The sequence below is a fragment of the Aulonocara stuartgranti genome, assembly GCF_965226115.1.
Source record: "Aulonocara stuartgranti genome assembly, chromosome: 9".
Lineage (NCBI taxonomy): Eukaryota > Metazoa > Chordata > Actinopteri > Cichliformes > Cichlidae > Aulonocara > Aulonocara stuartgranti.
The window spans coordinates 36,028,158-36,051,441 of NC_138960.1; the positions used below are offsets into that span (position 1 = coordinate 36,028,158).

The following is a 23,284-nucleotide window of genomic DNA, read 5'->3' on the forward strand; positions in this document are numbered from 1 at the left end:
TAAGATTTTCCACAACAGGGCGCATTGCTATTTTTCAGCACACAGATGGTTGAAGCTTACCGGGAACTAGGGGGGCGGAACAATTGCACAAGTGCTGCTGATTGGCTGAGAAGGAATAAAGTAGTCATGGTAAACCAATCACACGACCAATTTAGGATGACATAGCAACAAGATGCTAGTTTTTAAACTGTGTTGATACGTAAACCCAGAGTCATGATTAAAAAAAATACATGATGTTTTTTTCCTGGATACTATCGTCATGGTTACTGTCTAAGGACAGCGCTAGGAAGCACTCTCTGCTTACAACAAAAAACACCAACACCCCTTTACTATTGGTGGAAAAATGTTTTAGGAGTGAGAGAGAGGGCGAGTTTTGAGATGTGAGAGATTTGTGACGATTAGCGTGTTTGGAGTGTGTAGTTAGTGTGTAGTTAGTGTGTAGTGTAGCTGATAGTTGTGTTGTGTGTGTCAGCACAATCAGGCAACTGCTGAATGCCACATTTTTGCTACCAAAGGCAGATCACAGTGTAAACACTGTCTCCAGGTGGAAAGAGGAGCAGTGACACATCTGCTGCTGTCAGGCCTGCAGGTATCAGGCTGTGATGGTCTCATTTATCTTAGAGTGGACAGAAACTGGTTTTTGGACTGGAACAAATAATTTGTGTAGCATCTTATTTGATGCAGAACATTTTTAGGTAAATAGATATTAATAACTTTGTTGTTTGCAAAATTTGTGCATAGGTTTTTAAAATTTACTATTTCTATTTCCATTTAAGTTATGAAAATGATTCATTTAACATGTTTGTGGTTGTTACAGTAAAAAATATAACTTATAACTAACTACGCGGATGTTTTCTGTCTCATTTTAGATCAATTGTGTTAATACAGTTTGTCAAAATGAAAACATTTTTAAAGGTGAAATATAGCGGTCAAATCAAAAGTAGTCAAAAACGTCCAATTACACCCTGGACCCCAGAGCGTTAAACTTTTTTTTAAAAGTAACACAATAGTTACTTTTCCTGGTAATTAGTTACTTAGCAGCGTTACAGAAAAACACTGAAATGTACACTACAATGGGAAAGTACAAGAGGAAAAAAAGAGAGCTCTACTCATGCTGGGCTCCTGGGAGGACAACATGAGAACAGGAAACAAAAAAACTCCTCTGCACAAAAAAGCACATGAATGTCCACAGCACAACATTACGGAGCATGTGACCAGCCACAGGGTCGGGTGGGGGGTGAGGAGTAATCCGAAGCAAACACAGCAGCCATCCTGCCCAGAGCTACCATCCAGCGCGGGCCCAGACCCGCCGTGTTCCCAGGAGGGAACAAGCATCGAAGGCGTTTGGAAAGGGAGGGGGGATGAGTGAGTGCATATCAGTGTATATGTATGTGTGTGTGTCCAGGGTTCAGCTGAGACAGTGTCCTTCGCCCTGCCAGGCTCAGTAAACAGTCTTCCAGCCAACCCAGGTGGCCTTGGATGGAATGGGAAGAACAGTCTGAACACAGTCGTTATCAGGGTGTTGTTGTTCGGCTCCAGCCTTGAGACCGCAGCTGGCGCCGAGAGGGTATCCGCGTGAAGTGATGGTGCTTTTTACTTTAGTGCGAACAGCTCATATGAATTTCAAAGCAGTTCTACAGTCCAACACTGGTCTCTCAATCTCCCGTTGGAGAGCCGCGAGCTTCGCCATACTTGCGTTCTGTGATGTTGTCATTTCTTGTGCTCAAGGAACCAATTTCTGAGAACTCACGGCAGTGTGCCTCCCCGAGATGTCATCCGATTTGCGCTCAGAGATGTTATTCCGAGCGAGCCCTTCCGAGATGTATCCAGTCTGCAGTCAGAGATCTTATTCAAGTATTCACAGCAGCCGTAAGCTTCTCCAAGATCTTATCTGTGCTGCACTCAATGAGCCCATTTTGAGAAACTCACGCCTCTTACCATCGTTCCAATCACAGCGGGCAGCCTTGTGGGGGTTTGAACAGCCGGTTCCGCTTTCTTAATTCTTCGATAAGTCAGGGCCAAGCCAGCTCCAATCAGCCAGAACCCTGTTACCATGGTTCAGAATAGGTAGATATCTTCAGCACTCAGGCTCACCCAAGCCCAGACTTCTCGTTGAGAAAGGGGTGTCAATTGCATTTAGGGACCAGTTGATCGAATCCATAATTCCTCTTTTAGGTTTTAGAGAACAGACTGTGAGAGAATGTTCCAGGGAAAAGTAATACAAAAAACACGAGACAAGACAAGGACATAAGAAGCTAAGCAGGGAAGATAAGGGAGAGGAGAAAAGTGCGGCTGCCTTCGCTGAGAGCCTAAGAAGAAGAGCTGTGTGTCTGTTACCAGCTGTAACAGGAGGCATACACCATGTCCCGCTTTTGTCCCGTCACTCAACAGAGTGAGGAGGCCGTGCAGTGTGAGGAGGCCGTGCAGCGTGAGGAGGCGTGCAGCGTGAGGAGGCCGTGCAGCGTGAGGAGGCGTGCTACATGAGGAGGCCGTACAGCGTGAGGAGGCGTGCAGCGTGAGGAGGTGTGCAGCGTGAGGAGGCCATACCGCGTGTGGACGCGTGCACACTGTTCCAAAAAATAGTAATGTCAAAGTATTTTACTGTGTATTTTACAGTTGTGTACTGTTTTTCTAGAATATCATTACATTTACATAAGTAGACTGTGATCTGACACGTCAGATGTAAAATAACATAACATCACTGTAAATGTAATAAAACACAATTTACTTGTTTGTTAAATATATTTTGTTGTACATATGCATATTTAGATCATAAAAATACGTCCAGGAATGTCTCCCATCATGCCTTGGGACATGTGCTGCTGTTTAGATGTTCTTGTTCTAGTGTTTATGGTTACGTTACTTTTAACTGTTATCTTGAATGTTGTGTTCACGCCGTGGTGCAGCGTCACTGACAGTTGTTGTTTTGTAGAGAGAGTGCTGTACCATGAGTGACTTCTGTTGTGCTGTTGTTGAACCTTGAGGCATATTGTAGCATGGCAAATGTTTTAATAAAGAGCTCCCCCTACCGGCTTGGGGTTAAATAACAAGCTCAATCTCTCTGTGAGCTTCTGTGCTAACATTTCTCTGCATGCCACAATGTAAAACATTGCACAAACACGCTGTGCTAATTATATATTTTGAAAAAGAAATGTAGAGGTGGGAATTGCAATTAATATAAATAACATGATGCTAAGCATCGGCCAATGAATGTGAACTAACAACAAGGTTATGGGGTATGGCTGCGACCGTAGGAAAAACCCTAATATGAAGGTATTTTACTGCATTTTACAGTAATGTTCTGTTCTTCTAGAATATCATTAAAGTTACGTAAATAGACTTTTAGATTTTGAATGTAAATTAACGTTAAATCACTGTAAAGTAATACAACATAATTGTCATGATTATTAAATGTATCTGTCTGTACATATGCATATTTGGATTGTTCAAATACATTCACAAATGTATCAGGATCTCACAAATATCTGTCCGTTATTTGAAAGATTGAACGGTTGAATTTAAATGTAATGCAATGGAAAAGTATATAACATGATCCCTATAAGCTTGTGTTACATCCCATAAGTATTATTATCGTTGCTAGTTAGGCCGTTCGTGGCTCAAGAGTTGGCAGGTCGCTTTGTGATCAGAAGATTGCTGGTTCGAGCCCCGGCTCAGACACTCTCCGTTGTTGTGTCCGTGGTCAAGACTCTGCACCTACTAGTGATGGCCAAAGGGGCCGATGGTGCGATATGGCAGCCTCGCCTCTGTCCCAGGGCATGCAATCAATTATTACTTAAACCAACTGTTAACTGTATATTTCTGTACATTTACGTATTATGATTCATATTTCCACATTCAGTGACCTTGTTTATAGGTAATTTCATTGTTTGATCAAGTAAAAATGTTCTTAATTTAATGTCTAAAACCACGTGGAAAAGGCAGAATCCTATGTCACATTAGCGCAACAAAATCTATTTTCATTACTGAAAATAACCGTATTTTTATGGGACAGTTATTTTCTGTTTTTTCACGGTCGTATTTTGGCGCCCCAGCTGCCGGAATAGTACCGTTGTTTTAGGATGTTTTTTTTAACAGTGCAGCGTGTGGAGGTGCAGTCAGCCTGGGGCTCGCTCGGGCCACTTCGGAGGTGGGGTGCCCCCGGCCTCTCGGCCTGGGGCTCGGTCACTCAGGCACAGCTGGCTGCCGGCGGAGCTCACGGGCGCGTCACTGCAACCCCCCCTGGCTTCTGCTCCTTGGCTGCTGAATGAGCCCTCATCTGGGACTCTCCTCAGCTCTTTCCGGGACAGTGGCGCGGCTGCCCCTCTGTTGGTCTTCCTTGGTCTCTTGTGTTCTGGGGGCCTCTGGATGTCTGGAGTTTTGATCTCCTCCATACCTGCTTCATGCCCTGGAGGACGGGGCTGTGGCCCCCCCACACCCTCTAGCAGATCATTACATGAAGGAACCTTTTAAAAACAAGCGCGTCCATGCTCACAGGTGTACACACTGGTGATCACACCCACAAACTACACCCTTTTTGGCTCCTACCTCAAAGCACACTGTGTTCTGTTGATCTTATGTGCTGCACAATAATGTTTAACATTTAGTATTTACTGTCATATTCCCATATATCATTGTGATGTTGTTTATTCTATTACTCTTGTTCTCTTCTGCTTGTTTTCTTTTTTCTTTCTCAGCAGGTGATCCAGGTGATTGATATATGCATTTTTTTTCTCTGCCCGTTCTGTTGGTTTTTGTCTTTTGCCCTTCTCCCCCGTCCCTCTTCTCAGCTGTTTCTCTTTCCCTCTTTCTTTCTCCCCTTCTTTCCCCCAGTCAAGTCTGTCCCGTATTCAGTAAGTGAAAATAAAATAAACAATAAAAGGTGAATCAAATGGACCATTATGGCAAGGCTGGGATGGTCAGTTTGGTAAAGTAAATCCGTTGGGCATCTTTCTTTGCCTTTAGACAACAATTCTGATGCAAAAGAGCCAAACGGGACAGGCAAAAAAAAAGGAGGCGCAGTCATGCATGTCTCTAATCTTAGTTTGCTTTGTTTCACAAGTTTACATGAAGTATTTCTGACAGTTTGATGGAAACGGAGGAGACGCCTCCTCCTCGCTCTGTCTCTGTCACAAGGCCAGCTGCTGTCTTATACACTTTTACATGAAGCTGTTATATAAGCAGCTGGCGGGGCAATCGAGCTATAGTATGAATGAGGAGGGAGAGAGAGAGAAACAAAGAGGAGAACATTCACTCGCCTCCTTTCTGCAGTAACCTGATTTCCTCAGAGCACCACTGACCTGCTTCCTGCTCTGTGTCCACGTCTCACCTGGTTTCAGCTCTCAGTCACACAGGTGACCATGGTGACGTCACAGGGCTGGTTGGTTTTTGTGCAGAAACGGGACTCTACCTGAGTTCGTCCCTCCACACATCCTGAGGTCCTCGTTTGTTGTTAGTGTTTCAGGCATGGGCACCCTTCAGTCTTTGCAGGATCGCTGAGTCCCTTCAGTCCGTGACAGTAAACAGTAAACTTTAGGAACTCCAGTGAGATTTGTATTTTTGCAGTTTTGCATGCAGGAGCAGCCACACAGCTCCTCCTGCAGTGGAAGTACTGCTCTTTAAATGCACTGCGGTGCGTGATGTAGTGACCACTTGACCTCTGACCGGCTCCCAGCACAGGGAGAAACCAGCTGAGGGTCTGTGGCTTTAACACGCTCGTCCGTAACGAGCTCTGATCAGCTCTGAGCTTGGTTTACATGTGAGCACGTCAGCGTTCACAGAGCCTGCACGTGTTAGCGTGTGAGCTGACTCTGACAGCTGAGGTTTCTGTCTCACAAACGCCACAGAAACAGCTCGCCGGTTTAAACTTCCTGCTGATGCCTCACACACGAGTCCTTAAATCACTGGGAGCTGAAGCAGCAGGTGTCAGGAGCAGTGGCGGCTCCTGAAAAAAATCTCAGGGGGGGCAATTTTTATGATATCGACTAAAATGACCCATTTAATGAGTACATCAAACAACACAATTTTAATTTAAATTTAAAATGAACAACCATATTCTGGCCATTTGTATAGATTTGTAAAAATGAACATGAACAGATTTTTTTTTTTTTTTTGAATGAATGAAAAATAACTATTGAAAACAACAACTGTAAACTGATTGGGGGGGTGGGCTAAAGAGAGAAAGAGAGAGGGATGGAGAAAGAGAGTAAATATGGTTAAGGGTTCTTATTTGTACAAGAACTTTGCTCGTCTGTCTTTCTGAGTGGCAAATTTCTCGATGACCCTGGTGTTGAAATCAGGAAGTTCTTGTGTGAGTTTTTTCTCTATGGACAGCATAGCCAGAGCGTTGAGCCGATCCTGAGCCATATTGTTTCTCAGGAAAGTTTTTATCCTCTTTAAAGTAGAGAAACACCTCTCCGATTCTGATGTTGTCATTGGTGTGGTGATGAGGATGTTAAGAAGACTTACAGTTTCGGTGAATGTGTCTTGAAGGTTGTTTTCCATCAGAACCTGATAGAGCGCCAGCGCACCACTACAACTCTGAAACTCCTCGTTGTCGTAGATCAGGGACAGTTCTGTTTTAAGTCTGGCTTTGTCCAATGAGGGATAGGCTTCCACTGTGGTTTGTAGTGCTGCATCTGGAAAATTTTTGCTGTGTTGTTGGAACAAATCTCCTTGCAACAGAGTGGCGCTGACAAGGTGCTTGGTGAAAGAAAACCTCTCCTTGGCATGGCTCATAATGGTGTCGCACACCTATCCAATAATATATAATTGGTAAGAGTTAGATTCAGTGGTAAGACTTTGGCACATGTCTCATGTTAATCATTATTCTGAAAAAAAAAATCTGTCCATAACAAAACAAAACAGTCATGACCACTATATCAAATGACATCTGACAGCATCGTCATTAGATTTTATCTGATGATCCGATTTAAATCAGACCAAGCAGCTAGTGCTTACCTCCAGTGCCAAATGGTGTTGCCTGTCTTCCCCCAATGTTCTCCGTCTCTTTGTGGGTGGGTCTTGAACAGGTCCCCTGTACTCCTCATCCACAACCAGATTAGGAAGTGCCTCCCTGATCCAATACATAAGTTTCATTAATGGCTTCTGAAAACTGAATAGGGATATATTAACCAAACACAAACCAAACAAAGGTTGTGTTCTAATTACCGGGAATTACCGGATTTAATTAATAACCGGACCTGGTTTAATGGCTGGGGGAAAACCAGTGCAAGTAAATAAAGGCCCTGGCCATAATTTCAGGAAATAGCCTATGGTATAGGCTACATCAAATCATTACTGGGAATATACTTCATCAAATATACTTAATCAAATATTTTTCATAAAATTACTTCAAAGGCTGATATAAATCAAAATTATCTGAATTCCATTAAACATTTAAGTCACAGAACACAGAATATATGCAGAGAATTTGATAGAATCTATGCATAGATAATTAACATTTATTCTAGGTTACATATTTATGCTTTTATGCCTACCTGATAGCCTGCATGCGGCTGATGAATGTCTGGGTGATCCCTGCGATGGTGACAGAATCGATGTTTCTCTTCTGTAGGTGGTTATACAGCATGTCTACATGTGGCATTATCTTGTGAAACAAGGCCAGGAAAAAACAGAAAGCTTCGTCTTCCAGCATTCTCACGAAACCACCGGCATCTCTCTTTGTAGGGGCATCAAATCCTTCACTGTTACGGATGGTCTGAAAACACCTCACCAGATCGTCTTTATGTTCATACACTGTATTCACAGCACGACTGTTGAAGTTCCAACGGGTTGCCGATGCACTTGGAAGTCGGTGCGCCACCACCTCGTCAAGCACTGCAGTCCTCTTGCTCGATTTAGTAAAAAAAGAAGCGAATCCTGCTATGTCGGAAAAAAAGTGACTGATTTGAGGGATGTGGGAGGTTGCTTGTTGCATTACCAGGTTTAACTGATGGGCATAACAATGTACGTAGTGAGCGTTAGCATAAATGTCCTGTATCTTACGCTGCACTCCTCCAGTGGTACCCCTCATTACAGCGGCCCCATCGTAGGCCTGGGCGATCAACTTTCTCTCTTGTCCCTGGGGGAGGATGAAGCGCAGCCTCTCCGATAAGGCACTGGCTATTGCATCTGCACAAGCATTGGGTAGCTTGATGAATTCAAAAAAACGCTCTTGAATACGGTTTCGTTGGTCAATGTATCTTAGCACCATGACTAACTGACAGTGTGTAGAAATGTCAGTGGTTTCATCAGCTTGAATGGCTAAAAACTTCGCTGCCTTTACTTCTTCCACGATCCTTTCTCTCAGAACTGCCAACATGCAATCCAGGATCTCGTTCTGGACTGTTTTCGAGGTGCCTTTAAATACAGTAGCATTTTCAAGGTGTTGCCTCAAGTCGTGATCAATTGATGCCATCAAGTCGACTAAACCTCTAAAAATCCCTGGATTGTCTGAGGAATCACTTTCATCATGTCCCCGCATTGCTAGCTCAAAAGCACCACAAAACTTAATACAATCGATGATTTTAGATAAAATATGACGGTTTTTATCTACCTCTTCGTTGTGCCTTCTTAAAGCAATCCGATGTCCATCATCTAGCTGCGCCGCTATGCTAGTTTTCCCTAGCACAGCTAGCTTTACACTGTTGTCCATATGAACTCGTGAGCTTTCATGTTTCTTGATTCGTTCGGAGAGGTGCTTTAAGTCGGTTTGTCCAGATTGTGTCCACGTCAAATCACACTTGTCACTTTTGAACAGTATGCACGGGAAACAAAAAAGTGCATTAGCTGTTCCACAGCCTGTCAGCCACGACTTGCGCTGGAACCAACTCCGACAAAAAGTCCTGTTGTATGCTTTTGACTTCTCCTTCGTTGCCTGGGTTAGTTGAATTTCGGGCTTGTCAGGTCCCAACTCTTTAACTTGCAGTTTTTCTGCCATTGTCCTTCTGGCAAAAGGGTAGGTTAGAAGCGATCTAACCGAATTTGGGGGAGGCTGTGCCTCAACCGTTAACAATACCGCTGCCATCGTCTCTCTCTGACCTTATAGCTCACTTAGGCTACTGACTGAGGTAAAATTCTAGAACAGCAAATCTTCGCGCGTTTTCTGCAGGGGCGCAATTTTAAGCGCCCCCAAACCATTTAATTCAGCGACGCTGATAGGTCAAATATTTATTATTTTCCCCTGGCAACCATTTAATGATAGGCTATTTCGCTGCATATCAAGGGCGCTTTGACGAGCGCCCCAGAAGAAGAAAAACACCGTTTGTTGGTTGAACTTTAATGAGTCAGCTGGTGAAAATGTTAAAATACGCCTGGCTGTATATGGGCACACACATAGTAAAACTATCATTGATGAATTTTTTAAAAATATATATTTTTACTCCTCCACATTTGGGGGGTCGGAGCCCGAGCGCCCCCTATGGGCCAGCCGCCACTGGTCAGGAGGATCTGGGCTTTCAGCACTTTGGCTTCATGAAATGTGGAAAATGATGAAAACTTTTCTACTTGTGTCTCTGCAGACAGAGATCGCCTCAGCTTTTATTGTGAAAGTGTGAACGTCTCTGTGTGACATGAGGGATCAACACTGGGACTGAAAGTCCTGTTTATTTCTGTGTGTGTGTGTGTGTGTGTGTTCCTGTCTAGCTATCCTTGTAACCCTGACACTAAAACCACATTTTGAGGCCCTTTTGGTTTTAGTGTCAGGGTTACAATTAGGTTATGGTTAGGTTTAGGATGAGGGTTAGGCATTCATTTTTGCGTGTGGCCCTCTCGTGGCGTGTGTTGATGATGATGTGCTGTAACATCAGAAGACCGTGGCACGCTTGCAGCGTTCTCTCTCCTTCTTCTCGTTTCTCCTTCTGCCCACAGGTGAACTCGCTGCAGCAGCAGGAGCTTCTACAAGCAGGTGTGTGCGTGGAGCTCAGGGGCGTCCCGGCCGTGGAGCGCTGGGCCGGATCTTTACCCAGTCAGGGAGACGTGAGGTCACTATGGAGCAGACGGCGTTTGTCAGGCTGCTCTGAGAGCATCAGGTACGAGTCCTGATGTCACAGCTGAACCCGAAGGTGCAGCTAAGAGGTTGTAGTTGAGTGATGACCTCCAGCTCACGCTGGTCTGCGGCTGTGATGAGTAACAGGCCGCAGTACGGTCTCGGGGTGGGGGTTAGCGGCTTTAGCGGCTCATCTACGCTCACTCACGACCATGAGCTCTGAGACAGTGACGTCACAGAGACGAGGTCCTCTGAGAGGTCTGTGCTGGGAGACGGCTCCGTGACCCAGGGCAGAGGTCACATGACAGGAAGTCTGAGCTTACCACGCCCTGCTGTTTCAGTCCTGTCCAGAGTGGAGCAGGTGGAGCAGGCGGCTGCAGAGGCAGCACCGAGGTGGAGAGAACGGTGGCACCTCCTTTGTTGTTTGCAGGCACACACTCACAGCAGGCTGTTACCCATCATGCCTCTGTGGGGTCCCCACTGTCAGCGTGGACTCTGTGTTTACGGAGGCCGAGCCTCCTTTGTGCTCGCACATCCGGGCTCTCTCTCTCTCTCTCTCTCTCTAGGAGCCATTTTGGACTCAGTTCAGCCTGGCTGCATCAAACCTGTCAACTCCGCGGCGACAAAGACTCCACGTCCGGTTAGGACCACCAAAATAAAAGTCTCTCTCAAACCTGCTGTACGTTCCTCGCGTGATCGTCAGTGAAGACCCAGGAAGGTGACGTCACAGCAGGGGTCGGAGCAGGAGGCTCCTCAGATCTGAGTCTCACGACGCAGACAGCTCTGTGAGATTTAACAGTGTCACACGTGTAGTTGTTAATGTTCACGCTGTCCTGACTCAGAGGCCTCCGGGCTCAGCTTCCTCTGTGAGAGGCCGGAGGACGCCATCATCACTGCAGCTGCAGCTAAACTGGTGAGAGTAAGAACACGCCTGCCAGCACCGACCTGCAGGAGCTCTCTCTCTGCACGAGACAGGGGGTGTGTGCGTTTACATATCTTTGTGAGGACACAAAATTGGCGTGCTACTATACTCGTGGGGACCAACAGCCCGTCCCCACAGACATTTTCGAGACTAAAAATGTGGTTTTAGTGTCAGAGTTACGGTCAGACTCAGGGTTAGGGTAAGCAGCTCGGAAAGCATTGTGTTAATTAGACGTGCTCACTGAGATATGAAAACGCTTTTATTTTGAAAGCGGGAGTATGATCTGCGGGTAGGGGTTGCAGCAGCTTCACCAGCCTCCTGCAGCCCGTCCCCATCAGCCCGACCAGAGCGGAGAGGACGGAGAGAGAGAGGCAGAGGAGCGCGGGGCTGCGGGCTGTGCACGCGCTGCTGCTGGTCCGGACCGAGACTGACCCCCCCTACCCCCACACCCACCGGGCCGGGCCGCCGCTGTCCGCCCTGCACGGCTCAAGAACCGCGAGGAGACCTCCGAGGACCCGCTGGATTACACACACACACTCTGCCTTTAAACCTGGAGGACCCGGAGAACATGTGGCTGTCCTGGCTCACCTGCGCGCTCGTGCTGGGAACTCTGTGTGCAGGTAAGCACAGCTGTGTGCGCGCGTGTGACAGAGAGAGAGAGAGAGACTCGGCAGCACATGGCGAGGAGCGCGAGCAGGATTCAGGCTGGACCGAGGACCGCCCAGGAGTTCGTCCCCGGTGTCCCCGGTCTCTGGGCTTTTATTCACGGGCTGTTTCAGATCAGAGCTGGACTCTGTGTGTGTGTGTGTGTGTGTGTGTGTGTGTGTGTCCTCTGCTTTGTTTCTGGTCTGCCGGTGTGATGCGTTCACGGTCAGGTGTGTTTGGCTGCGTTTCGGGGGGCTTGGCCGCTGCGCACGCGCGCATGCAGGCGGCCCTGTATTGTGTGCTTGTGCACGCTGGCGGATCAATAATAGATCATTCATTTTTCCATGTTTGATATTTGGCGCGCGCTTTGCTGTCGTGCACGCGCTCGTTACTACGACACGTCGCGGATGAATGAAGCCGCTCCGTCAGCAACGTGGACCCGTAGTAATGGAGCAGAGGCGCGTGACACCTCCTCAGACCCACCTCTGTGTGTGTGTGTGTGTGTGTGTGCGTGTGCTGACCTCTGACCTGGTTCCAGCAGTGCTGTGAGTCACGTGCCTCTGTGCACATCTGTCCAGCTGTGCTGTCTGTTAGTTACTTGTCTGTTCTAAGCCTGGACAGCCCATTCCTACAGCAAATGTGACCTTTGACCGCTGTCAAAGCCCAGAGAGCTGATTGGTCAGTATGGTGGAGCTGATGGAGGAAAACCTGAAAGTTCAACAAGCAGGCGGAGTTTAACACCGCCAGGTAAAAATAATATAATATAACCATTAAATATATTTAACTGAGATCTGCTCCTTCAGCAACAGACAGCTACAGACAGATTACGTAATCGGCCTACAAATGCGGCCTCAGGAGGATGTAGCCCCTGAATTTAGACACCCCCATAGTTTCTGTCTGGGCTTGTGCTGGTGTTACCTCCTGCTAGCCACTGTTCTGTCCTGTTAGCCCCTGTTAGTTCCTGTTAGCCCATGTTAGCCACTGTTCTGTCCTGTTAGCCCCCGTTAGTTCCTGTTAGCCCATGTTAGCCACTGTTCTGTCCTGTTAGCTCCTTTTAGCCCCATTAGCTCCTGTTAGCCACTGTTCTGTCCTGTTAGCTCCTTTTAGCTCCATTAGCTCCTGTTAGCTTGTGTTTATTGTTAAAGACAAACACTGCTGTGGCCTCGCAGCAGGACCGCCCAGGTTTGGATCTGGCTTCAGCCTGTTTGTGTGTTCTCCCTCATCTCAGGAGGTTGAATAAAGGTTAGTGTTGTTGTGACCTGGCCGCTCAGCTGCTTTTGTTTGTGGTGTGTTTAAAGAAGCTGAGCAGGCTGTTTGCGGTGAAAGTGCTCCGAGTTACTCAGTCAGTGCTCAGGTCTGTGACTGCAGCTCTGATTAGCTTTCCCGCGCTGTCATCACCGTCCTCGTGGTGAGCTCACTGTAACGCCACGTCGGTTTGTGTGCTTGTTTCTTTGTCCACGCACTCGTCCTCCACCATCACAAGGTCACCATCCAAACTTAGCTCTTATGTACATCCCAGACCTCTGAAGGTTCTCATCTACATCAGGTGTAAGGATGTCATCATGTTGCTAAGCATCCACCCAGTAGGGCTGGGCCATATCATACCGTTCACGGTAATACCGGTATAATTTTGGGCAACGATAGGAAAATGAAATATGGCGATAGAATATGGGTAAAACACGCATGCGCAGTGCCTTTGTTTTCATACGCACATGGCGGTGACGCAGAACGAGAAGAGTGAAAGCGGAACGTTGAATGAAACAGATGAACCAGAACTGGTTTGTAAAAACGCTGCAGCTTCACTGGTGTGGAACTGGTTTAGCTTTCGTCCGTCAGATACACAACCAAGCACTATTTTTGGTAGAGCATGCTAGCGGGCCGTCGTTATTACCGTGTTGTTTGGAAAATACGGCGCACTTAAAATCAATCCTTTGATTTTTCTGAAAGTCGACAGAGCCCCTTATAATCCCGTGTGCCTTATGTATGAACTCTGGTTGTGTTTACTGACCTCGACATGATTTTATGTGCACGGCGCTGCGACTTTGCTAAGCTACAAAGCCGCAACGCTTGATGGATTGTCGGGCAGGAGCCTCGCGGAGTGATACGTACTGTGCTTCAACATAATATTACCATATTGTGTGTGTATAACCTCTTTTTAAGTTTTGTGGATATTAAACATGGTTATGCTGAGGATATGTCGGCCAGTTTCCACTGGAAATGCCTTTTGGTTAAACTGTCAGCGAGGAATTTGCATTTGCACTGTTACATTTTTATATAACTTTAATGCACATTTAAAAAAAAAAAAAAAAAAATATATATATATATATATATATATATATATATATATATATATATATATATATATATATACATATATATATATATATATATATATATATATATATATATATATATATATATATGTGTATATATATGTGTATATATACACATGTGTGTGTGTGTGTATATGTATATATATATATATATATATATATATATATGTATATGTGTGTATATATATGTGTGTATATATATATATACAGCGTCGCGTCGCGTCACCTGACTTGTTACGTACAGCACAAGTGCCAAGCCGCACATGTGTATTTGTTTGGGAAGCAGCCAGCCGCTGTGCCGCCCGGGTAATGGAGGAAATGAGTGTGCCGACTAGAGAAAAGTCAACCGAGCGTGACCGAAGGTTACCGAAGAGAAAACAGATGATGGTTCCAACGCCGGAGAGATTGTCGAACGGAAGAGCCATAGAAGTTCCGTAGTGTGAAGGTATTTCTGCTATTTCAAGTCAAACAGAGTAGCTGCACTGTAAATTGTGCCGGAAGCAAGTCTGGAAATACAATAAAGCGGTGCAGCTCAGTCTCTGACTGGAAGCGCTAATTCGTCATTCGGCTTTTGTCAGACTAAAGTAACTGTTACAACTGTTTGAAAAGCTCAGCTATACAACAAGGAGAGATTGAGAATTTCCTTTTAGTTCTCAGTTTATTTGATATTGACAAAAGTTAGTCAGTTTTGTCTGTTCTTCTGTAAAACAAACTAAGATTTATTTTTAGAATTAATATTTTGTTTCTAAGTGGAATTGACAGTTTAGTCTGTTTCGTTTGTTCTATTTTGAAACTTAAACGCTTTAGCGGCTGCCTTTTGCGTAGTTTGCAATATTTGCCTTTATTTATCTGAAAAAGTCTCATTAAGTACATCTACCCTGTTGAACTTATTATGGGAAATAAATATTTAAATCAAAACAAGCTGCTGATTACTTCACATTTTACTTGTGAGCAACATTTAAATCTTACAAATATAGTTATTTGGCTGATATCGTGATAGATATCGTTATCGCCTGAAATGAAAAAAAAACATATCGTGATATGAAAAAATCTTATATCGCCCAGCTCTTAAAAAAAAAAAAAATATATATATATATATATATATATATATATATATATATATATATTAGGGGTGCAACGATATTCGTATCGATATTGAACCGTTCGATACAGTGCTTTCGGTTCGGTACGCATATGTATCGAACAATACAAAATTTGTAATTTATTTTATCAACTTTCCTTCTGACGATGCTGTCTGTGTTGAGCGCTCAGTGAATCTGTGTTCGACTACTCCGCCTAGGCTGCACTGTCGAGCGCAGATTCACTGAGCGCTCAACACAGACAGCATCGTCGGAAGGAAGAGCGCAGGGCAAGCTAGCAAGACAGAAGTTAAGCTCTCCTTACAACATGGACCTCCCCCACCCTCATTCAGATCTGGCGTTTGGAATTATTTTGGTTTTCATGTGACGTATGACCCTGAAGGTAAGCGCGTCATGGACTAAAGTAAAACAGTATGTTGGATGTGCCATGCAATGCTCAATTACATAGGTGGGAACTAGTGTGTTAGCGCAGTTAGCTCGTTAACGTGTTGGCCGTCTAGCCCCATGCACGGGGCGATCGGCGGTAGCTCGTTAACGGAGATTTGCCGTGTTGTGGCGTTAAGGTCATTTCAACGAGATTAACCTGAAAGCACTAGTGGGAACACAACGAATATGACTGCACATTTACGCCGACATCATCCTAGTGCAAAGACAAGTGGAAGCAGAAAAAGAACAAGCAAGCATGCTACTAACTTTAGCCGAGTCATTTAGACAGCTGTTTAATATGCTGCTGAGAATATAGCCCAGAAGAAGCGTATAGTATAGCTTTTATTTTGGAAAGAGACATTTCTCTGTAATAAACTCTCTTTTCCAAAGATGAGTGATTCCTCAATCAGATACAGGGCTCGCAATATCGCTAGCCCGACGTCCCGGGCCACGGTCGGGCCTGCGTTTGCTCCACATCCTGATGGCGCTGCTGCAGCTTTCTTCATCGTTTCTGTGGCTGTGGATGCCTGTGCTGTTAATTTGTTGTGTATGCACACTGTGCTGCTGTAACACACACACAGCACACACCCTTCCTGTAGCCGTGCATGCTTTGACACAGCAGGTACCTCACATGTACAGAGGTGTGCACGGGTCAGCAGCGTGCCGTCACACGAACGCCCCGTGTTCTCTGAAACTCCAGAACCAATCATCAGGCTGAACATTGTCACGTGATTGTAGTGACGCTCATCAGCAAACGAGCTGCAGGTGTGAACACGCCCCAGGTGGCGTGGCCGTCTTTACTCTCCTCCTCCTGAGGGACGTGTCGGTTCTATGTGTTCACGCTGATCCGGATACGTTTGAAAACAGCGTTTTCGTCTGAAACCGCTCGGCGTCCACACTATCAGCTGTTCGTCCACACTGAAACGACTGAAACGCTGACGTTCCAGTACTGCGTGTGAAACGCAAGACGACTCGACCTGCTGTGTATTTACTTTCTGGCTCTTTGAAAAGCAGCGAGTTTGTTAAATGGACTCGCAATGAGGTGGAGTTGTTGCTGCGAGTAACACAAAAGTACAAAGTTGCAAAAGCGAGTGAGAATTAAAGAATTCGAAGAGAAGCTCTCTGGAGCAGTCACATGACTGCATCATATGACTAACATGCGTCATTTCCGAAAGCCTGCGGTGACGCTGTCCTCACCGCGACGCAAAAACTGCGTTTTCAGATGTATCACTTTGGAGCGGGTTTTTAAAAAGCTCCGTTTTCCTGTCTGTGAAGGTTCTCAGTCATCCAGGTCATCGTAGTCTAAGGAGCTTGCAAAGAAAAGCGTCTGGACTTCTTTAAGTTGCTTGAAGATGTTTCACCTCTCATCCGAGAAGCTTCTTCAGTTCTAAGGTCAAATGGTGGAGAGTCCCAGATATAAACCTAGTGGGAGTGACCCCCCACAGAGGGACAAAAGGACCCCCTGATGATCCTCTAATCGCCTGAGCCAAGGTGGGAAACTGGGTGTGGGTCCCAATCAGCCAGAGTTTCGGGTGTGTTCATTGTGAAACCTGGCCCCACCTTATCATGCGAATTCCTGAGATCAGATGGCCCAGGATGTGAGTGGGCGTTAAGGCGTCTGGGAGGGATCTCAAAACTGGATTATAGATGGCAGAGAGTTGGTGTCGTAAACCCCGCCTCTGTTCAAAGATGGTCGCTCACAGTGGACATAGATGCTTCTTTCACTCCTCTTTCAAACCATCTGTCCTCTCTGTCCAAAATGTGAACATTGGCATCCTCGAAAGAGTGACCTTTATCCTTAAGATGCAGATGGACTGCTGAGTCTTGTCCTGAGTCTTGTCCTGTTTTCCTGAAGCGTCTCCGTGTGGACGCGCCTCAGAAACGGACGCTGAGCTGCTCATCACTGCAGGCCTGTGAGGAGGAGTGTCGGGTTCACCTTCAGCCTGACGCTGAGCGGCGGCTCGCTCACAGTGGTGTGTGCTTTTGTGTTGTTGTTGTTGTTTTATTGCCGGGTGAAACAGAGCCCAGCGTCGGGGCATGTTCAGTGCTCCGGCTCCCTGCAGGGCCTGAACATCGAGGGGGGCTAAGGGAGAGATGCATGATGGGGGATGGGTCTCTCCTGGCTGCTGGCAGGATTTAAAGGCCCAGTGTCTGTTTTTGTTCTCCTCGCAGCTCCCTCAGAGTAATGACACGGGGTCAGGAGGAGGAGGAGGAGATGGGAGAGGGGGAGGTGCTGGGTCCAGAGCAGAGCTGTGAGGCCACTTCAGTTTGTACAAGGGTGGTAGCAGTCAGCATGAATGAGGATGGCGGCACTTCCTGTGAGGACGGCGCTCTCTCTCTGAGGCTTGAAGACTTGGGTAGCGTGAAACCTCTCAGCAGGAATCCTCACGAGTGTCGCTGTGCGGGCTGAACCCACGTGGTGAATCAGAGCTCAGCAGCACTCTGGGAGAGGTGAAGGCAGCACAGTAATTATTCATGAGGACATGTTTATGTCTCCGTCTCCCGTCCATCACAGAGCTTTTAGCAGCCAGTTTGAGGTGGGGGTGGGCAGTAGAAACGATATAAATTTGGCTAACGGTACAGATTTTGACTATACCACTCTACCGCAATAGCACATGTTGATGGTGTCATCAAGCTGCACCTGTTTTGGTCGAAAGCATCGCAGCGGCTGTAAACCACATCATCTGCAGATTATGCGGCGACAGTAAAAGCAAATGTGGATGGATTATCTCAGTTGTTCTCCCGACTGAAGTTTGGTCCGTTTACAGCATCCTGCCATGCGATTGCATTTGTCCCTAACCATCAGGAACCTTCACGTTAACTTTTATCGAGTGGAAAAAAGTTAGCGTTCATCCTCCAGCTTCACTGTGTTTATGCTAACATAGCTGTGTAGCTAGCGCTCACGTAGCACATCATTATCTACCAGCTAGCCCAACTTCAGTAACCCTACAAACGTCACTGCTGTTTAGTTTTCTGTCTTCATTCATGTTGGAAGTGATAGCAGAGCTGTACGTTTGAATTTTTCAAAAATCTCTCAGTCAGAACATGCTATATCATGTTTAGGTGGAAGCTAGCAAGCTAACTTCCTGCTAACTTCTAACTCCGTTAAATTTAATAAATCCTGTTTTCATGGATGCCTGGATGTTAAACTTAATTGTTACACCTGGTAAAGTTGCAACGCTGATCATTGTATTAAAGATGAAGGAATTTTGACAGTTTGTAACTCTCAGTGATGCTGCAGTGTTCGTTTGGCTTTGGGACCTGAAGGGCGGAGTTTAGGACCCAGATTACTCCGCAAGGCTCCTTGATTACAGTAGCCATAATGGTCCAACAATCCATCAAGCGGTGCGGCTTCGTAGCTTACCAAAGTGGTACTAAAACATTTTTTGACAGATGTTTGAGCGCCGTGTAGCACATAAAATCGGTTTGAGGTCAGTAAGCACAACCAGAATTCATACTTAAGGCGCACGGACGATTTATGAGAAAATTTAAGGATTTTCAGCGCACCTTATAGTGTGTAAAATACGTTATACAGAAGAAAGGAATATATCGCGATACATATCTTTACCGCACATGCTTCAAATTATACCGTGATATGGATTTTACGGCATATCGCCCAGCGCTGCTCTGAGGTGTGGTTGAGCTGCTCACACATGGCGCCGTTGCTTTTATGAGGTCTACCAGGTAAGATCCTTTAAAGCATAAACTGCTCTGAGGAAATGCAGATAACTGTGTTCACATCCATGCTGGGCTCAGGTCTGAGTCCAGTCCAGATGAGCCCACAGGCTAACACTTCCACAGACATGCAGGAAGCCTCGAGCTGCTGAGGCTGCACAGACACACACCTGATTCGGAGCTGTGGAAAAGTGAGGACCCCCTTTTTCTGTTCCTACTGGGATCGACTCGGGGCGTTTCATCACGGTTTCCATGGTTTTCCATTGGGTTCCTGGTACCAGGTACATTCTAGGTTCCTTGTCACCCAGGGTTGCAAGTCATCCAAGCAGGTACTAAAATGTGGCGTCACACTGCATGTCAGCGATTGGCTGGTCAGTAGCTGTGCTCGATCAGAGCGTCTTGTTTACAAAAATCTGAACCGCCATTTTTTAAAACCGGTCAACGAGGGACATGTTTCCAACAACGCCGTGGTCCGCGCGTGTGACGAACAGTCACAGGCTGAGCAGCAGGTACAGCGTCGCCTCGACGTCCACCTTCGTTGTAGCGTTCGTATTAATTACGTCATGGCACGTGGAGACGCGTTACTGTGACGATAAGCAATAGATATAGGAGAATCCCATGATGCACTGAGTGTTTCTTCATCAGTCACCATGTGACATACACCTCTCTGCATCGAGTCATCAGTCATTATTTATCCATGGCTCTCTTCCACGACGCGTCTTTGTCCCGTATTCCTCCCCTCAGATGGCCCCGCCCCTCCCTCAGCCTGGTGTTGCTGGAGGTTTCTTCCTGTTCAGAGGGAGTTCTTCCTTCCCGCTGTTGCAGAGTGCTCCGGGTAGGATCGTCTGATTCACTGTGTTTACAATAAAAAGCACCGTTGCTGCTGCTTCCTCAGGTAAGAAAACCCAGAGGTTTATAACATGCATGGTCACATGACAACAACGGCACCAACATACTGAGCATCCATGGCTCGGCCTCCCAGCACACAGAAATCCTCCCGGGCTGACGGTGTGTGTGAGGGCGGGGTCACGGCGGACTCCTCCTCCCTCTGCATTGATCTGAGAAAGCAGGTCGTCTATCAGAGCGGTGAAACATGGACGCTGCAATCAGAGCACAGAGTCACATGATCCAAGCAGCCATCTCAGCGTGTGAGAGCGCTGACTCAGCGCTGTGTTAGCGGCTCGTTAATCAGCACCATCGTTAACCCGCAGACACGATCAGCTGACACTCACGTACCTGCAGATGAGCAACATCATCAAAATCCTCCCTGAAGAGCTCCGCCTTCCTGGATGCTCTGTTAGTACAGTGACCTCATTATGGGTCACATGACATCATTAAAAACAGCACACACATGTCCAGTTTTACGTTGATCTTGGTGATGGATAGCCTATCAGGTCTCAGAGGCGGAGCTTTAGGCTGGTGACAGCTGAGTCATACTTACATCTGCAAAGGGGCGGAGTTTCACCTCGTCGTGGAAACCTTAAAAACGCCTCACGTTGCGTTTACTGTCTTCTCTTTTTCAGAATCAACTCAACTTTATTTATACAGCAGCACCAAATCACAGCCTCCAGCTGCTTTAGCGTAAAGACCCTGCGATAGGGGTGGGAAACCCCAACAGTCAGACGAGCCTATCAGCAGCTCGCTGCTCAGTAGGAAGGAAGAACTCCCTCTGAACAGGAAGAAGCCCGAGCTGAGGGACGGCTGTCGCTGGGATGGATCAGGTGTTCGTTCTCCTAAACCTGTGCTAACTGTGCAGACTGGCTCCTCCTCCTGCATCACCTCAGTGAGAGAGTTTAACCTTACACCCCCCTCCCCCAAGGTTCAGGCTCTGATGGCGTGCTGGTGTGTGAGGTCACAGCCTTCCATGGTTTCGCTGTCCTGGACCTGAGATCCAGCTGCAGCTCCTGGTACCCGAGGCCGGGCGAGGGAGCCGCAGAGAGGCGAGGCTCTCACAGCAGCGGAGCCTGTTACTGCAGTACCAGTACTCCCAGCACGTGTACTGGTACCGTGTCCTGACCATGTAAAAGTATGTGCAGAGTGAGCGAGCACTTCCTGTATCAGTTATTGTTTCGCACTTTAACCTCTGATCTTCAGTTGAGTTTTTAAGAGCAGTGTTACCAAGGTAACGCCCATCATCGCCGTAAACTGCCGTGTGTGTCAGCTCCGCCCTGCTCGGCTGTGTGAGAGTCAGCGTACAGCAGCAGGTGATCAGAGGGTTTGGTTTCATGAAGCTAACGTGTTTGCTGCTCGCTCTGGCGCCTGAAGGTGCGACGCCAACAAACGTTTCCCAGGCGTGGACGTTAGTGACCACAGACGGGCAACATCACTTGCTTCGCTCTGCTCCGCCTTTTATTCCTAGGAGATGGGCCCAGCTCTGCCTCTGTGGGACGTCTCTTCCTGTTAAAGGGGCGTTCTTCCTCCCACTGTCACCAGCTGAGCTCAGCCTGCAGTGTTTGAACCCGTGCTGTACAAACAGGAAATAACACGTCAGTGAGGACGGCGCTCGCAGCTCCACGCTTCCATCCACGATGATGTCACAGAGCTGTGACCTCCTGCTGACCGCCTCACAACACGACGACCCGTGAGGCCTGACTCTTGACACCGTCTGACCTCACAGGGCGCCAAGCAGGACCAATCGGCCAATCACGAGCAGCGAACAGATGGGGGGTCATTGAAAAACTGATTGTTCCCTGGGGACAGACGGCCCCTCCCCCCTCACTCAGGGGATGACTCTCTCTGTCTCCCGTGAGAACATGGAGGAGGGGTGGTGGTGGGAGGTGGGGATCCCGTCTCCTCCCAGAGGTGACGGAGACAGATGTTGTCTGGACGTCGTCAACAAAGCTCACCCTCAGGCTCTGGTGCAGGTCGTCCTCCCCAGATCAGATGGGCCAGCCACCATCGGCTGTCGACTCATGAGCGTGCAGGCCGGGCCTCGTGCACGCTCACGTGCCACTGGTGCTGCAACATTGCAGGCCAGTGAAGCGCCTGCAGGAGGAGGTCGGGGTGGATGGTGGGCCGTGCTGAGTTCATTCTTTATGTTATTATTTATATTACTGCTCACTTTCCTGTCCCTCGATCAAATCAAATCACTTTTATTGTCACATCACATGTGCAGGTACATTGGTACAGCACATGTGAGTGAAATTCTTGTGTGCGAGCTTCACAAGCAACAGAGTTGTGCAAAATACAATAATGTAAACAAGCAAAATACAAGAATGGCTACATCTGAAACTAATAAATATATGTACAATATATAATAGTATATGCATTTCTGGATGTGTATACTAAATATTTTTCTACGTGTGTGTGTGTGTGTGTGTGTACACATATTTTACAAATTAAATAGAGTAAACAATAAATAAAATATATAAAATATACAGAGTTGAATATGTGCAAAACAGTGGCGTTACTGTACAGTATGGAGTGCATAATGTTAAAGTTCCAGTAGTGAAGCTGAGGTGTCTATGACGTGTTCAGCAGTCTGATGGCCTGATGGAAGAAGCTGTCTCTCAGTCTGCTGGTTCGGGACCGGATGCTGCAGAACCTCCTTCCTGATGGAAGCAGTCTGAACAGTTTATGGCTGGGGTGACTGGAGTCCTTGATGATCCTCCCCGCTTTCCTCAGGCACCGCTTCCTGTAGATGTCTTGGAGGGAGGGAAGCTCACCTCCAATTATCCGTTCAGAGCACCGCACTACTCGCTGGAGAGCTTTGCAGTTGTAGGCGATGCTGTTGCCATACCAGGTGGTGATGCATCCAGTGAGGATGCTCTCAATGGCACAGTGATAGAAGGTCCTGAGGATGCGGGGGCTCATGCCGAATCTTTTCAGTCTCCTGAGAAAGAAGAGGCGCTGTTGAACGATACCAGGAACGATACCGGGTGGTTTCAGTTTGTTTGTGAGCAGGTCCCTCACAGTAGAATTTGTGCTCCTTGTCTGTTGTACGAGTTGACTTGAGGCTCTGATTACTTCTTCAGTAGTTCGTCCTCTCGCAGCTTTAGTTTGATGTCCTGGTGTATCGACCAAATTTGTATTCAGTTTAATTCAAAGTACTTGATCCAGCATCAGGGATCGTTTTGAAAACCACATAAACATGATGTAAAAAGCTCCACAGAAGCTTCGTGTGTGTTTGAGGACGTGGTGAACGAGTCAGCTTCACTCCAGCTGTAGCTCCATCCTCTGCTTCTGTCCGATCTTTATG

The 23,284-nt window shown here is 46.8% G+C and overlaps 2 protein-coding genes across 2 annotated transcripts in view; one reads left to right on the forward strand and one right to left on the reverse strand.

Moving 5' to 3' along the window:
* Positions 1-6,222: 6,222 nt before the first annotated feature.
* LOC309713658 (zinc finger MYM-type protein 1-like) lies at positions 6,223-9,387 on the reverse strand (the record flags this gene model as incomplete). Its single annotated transcript, XM_082545454.1, has 3 exons — positions 7,497-9,387; positions 6,958-7,072; positions 6,223-6,750 (listed from the first exon to the last, which is right to left on the reverse strand). The coding sequence occupies exons 1-3, from the start codon at positions 9,023-9,025 to the stop codon at positions 6,223-6,225; spliced, it is 2,172 nt and encodes a 723-aa protein (XP_082401580.1). The 5' UTR covers positions 9,026-9,387.
* A 1,286-nt stretch (positions 9,388-10,673) lies between these two features.
* The window catches only part of LOC309714379 (activin receptor type-2B-like), a 28,828-nt gene continuing 16,217 nt past the window's right edge, over positions 10,674-23,284 (forward strand). Inside the window, exons 1-2 of the mRNA XM_082546808.1 lie at positions 10,674-10,898; positions 11,179-11,527. Of these exons, the coding sequence (XP_082402934.1) occupies positions 11,476-11,527 (52 nt within the window). The 5' untranslated portion in view covers positions 10,674-10,898; positions 11,179-11,475. The remainder of the gene's footprint in view (positions 10,899-11,178; positions 11,528-23,284) is intronic.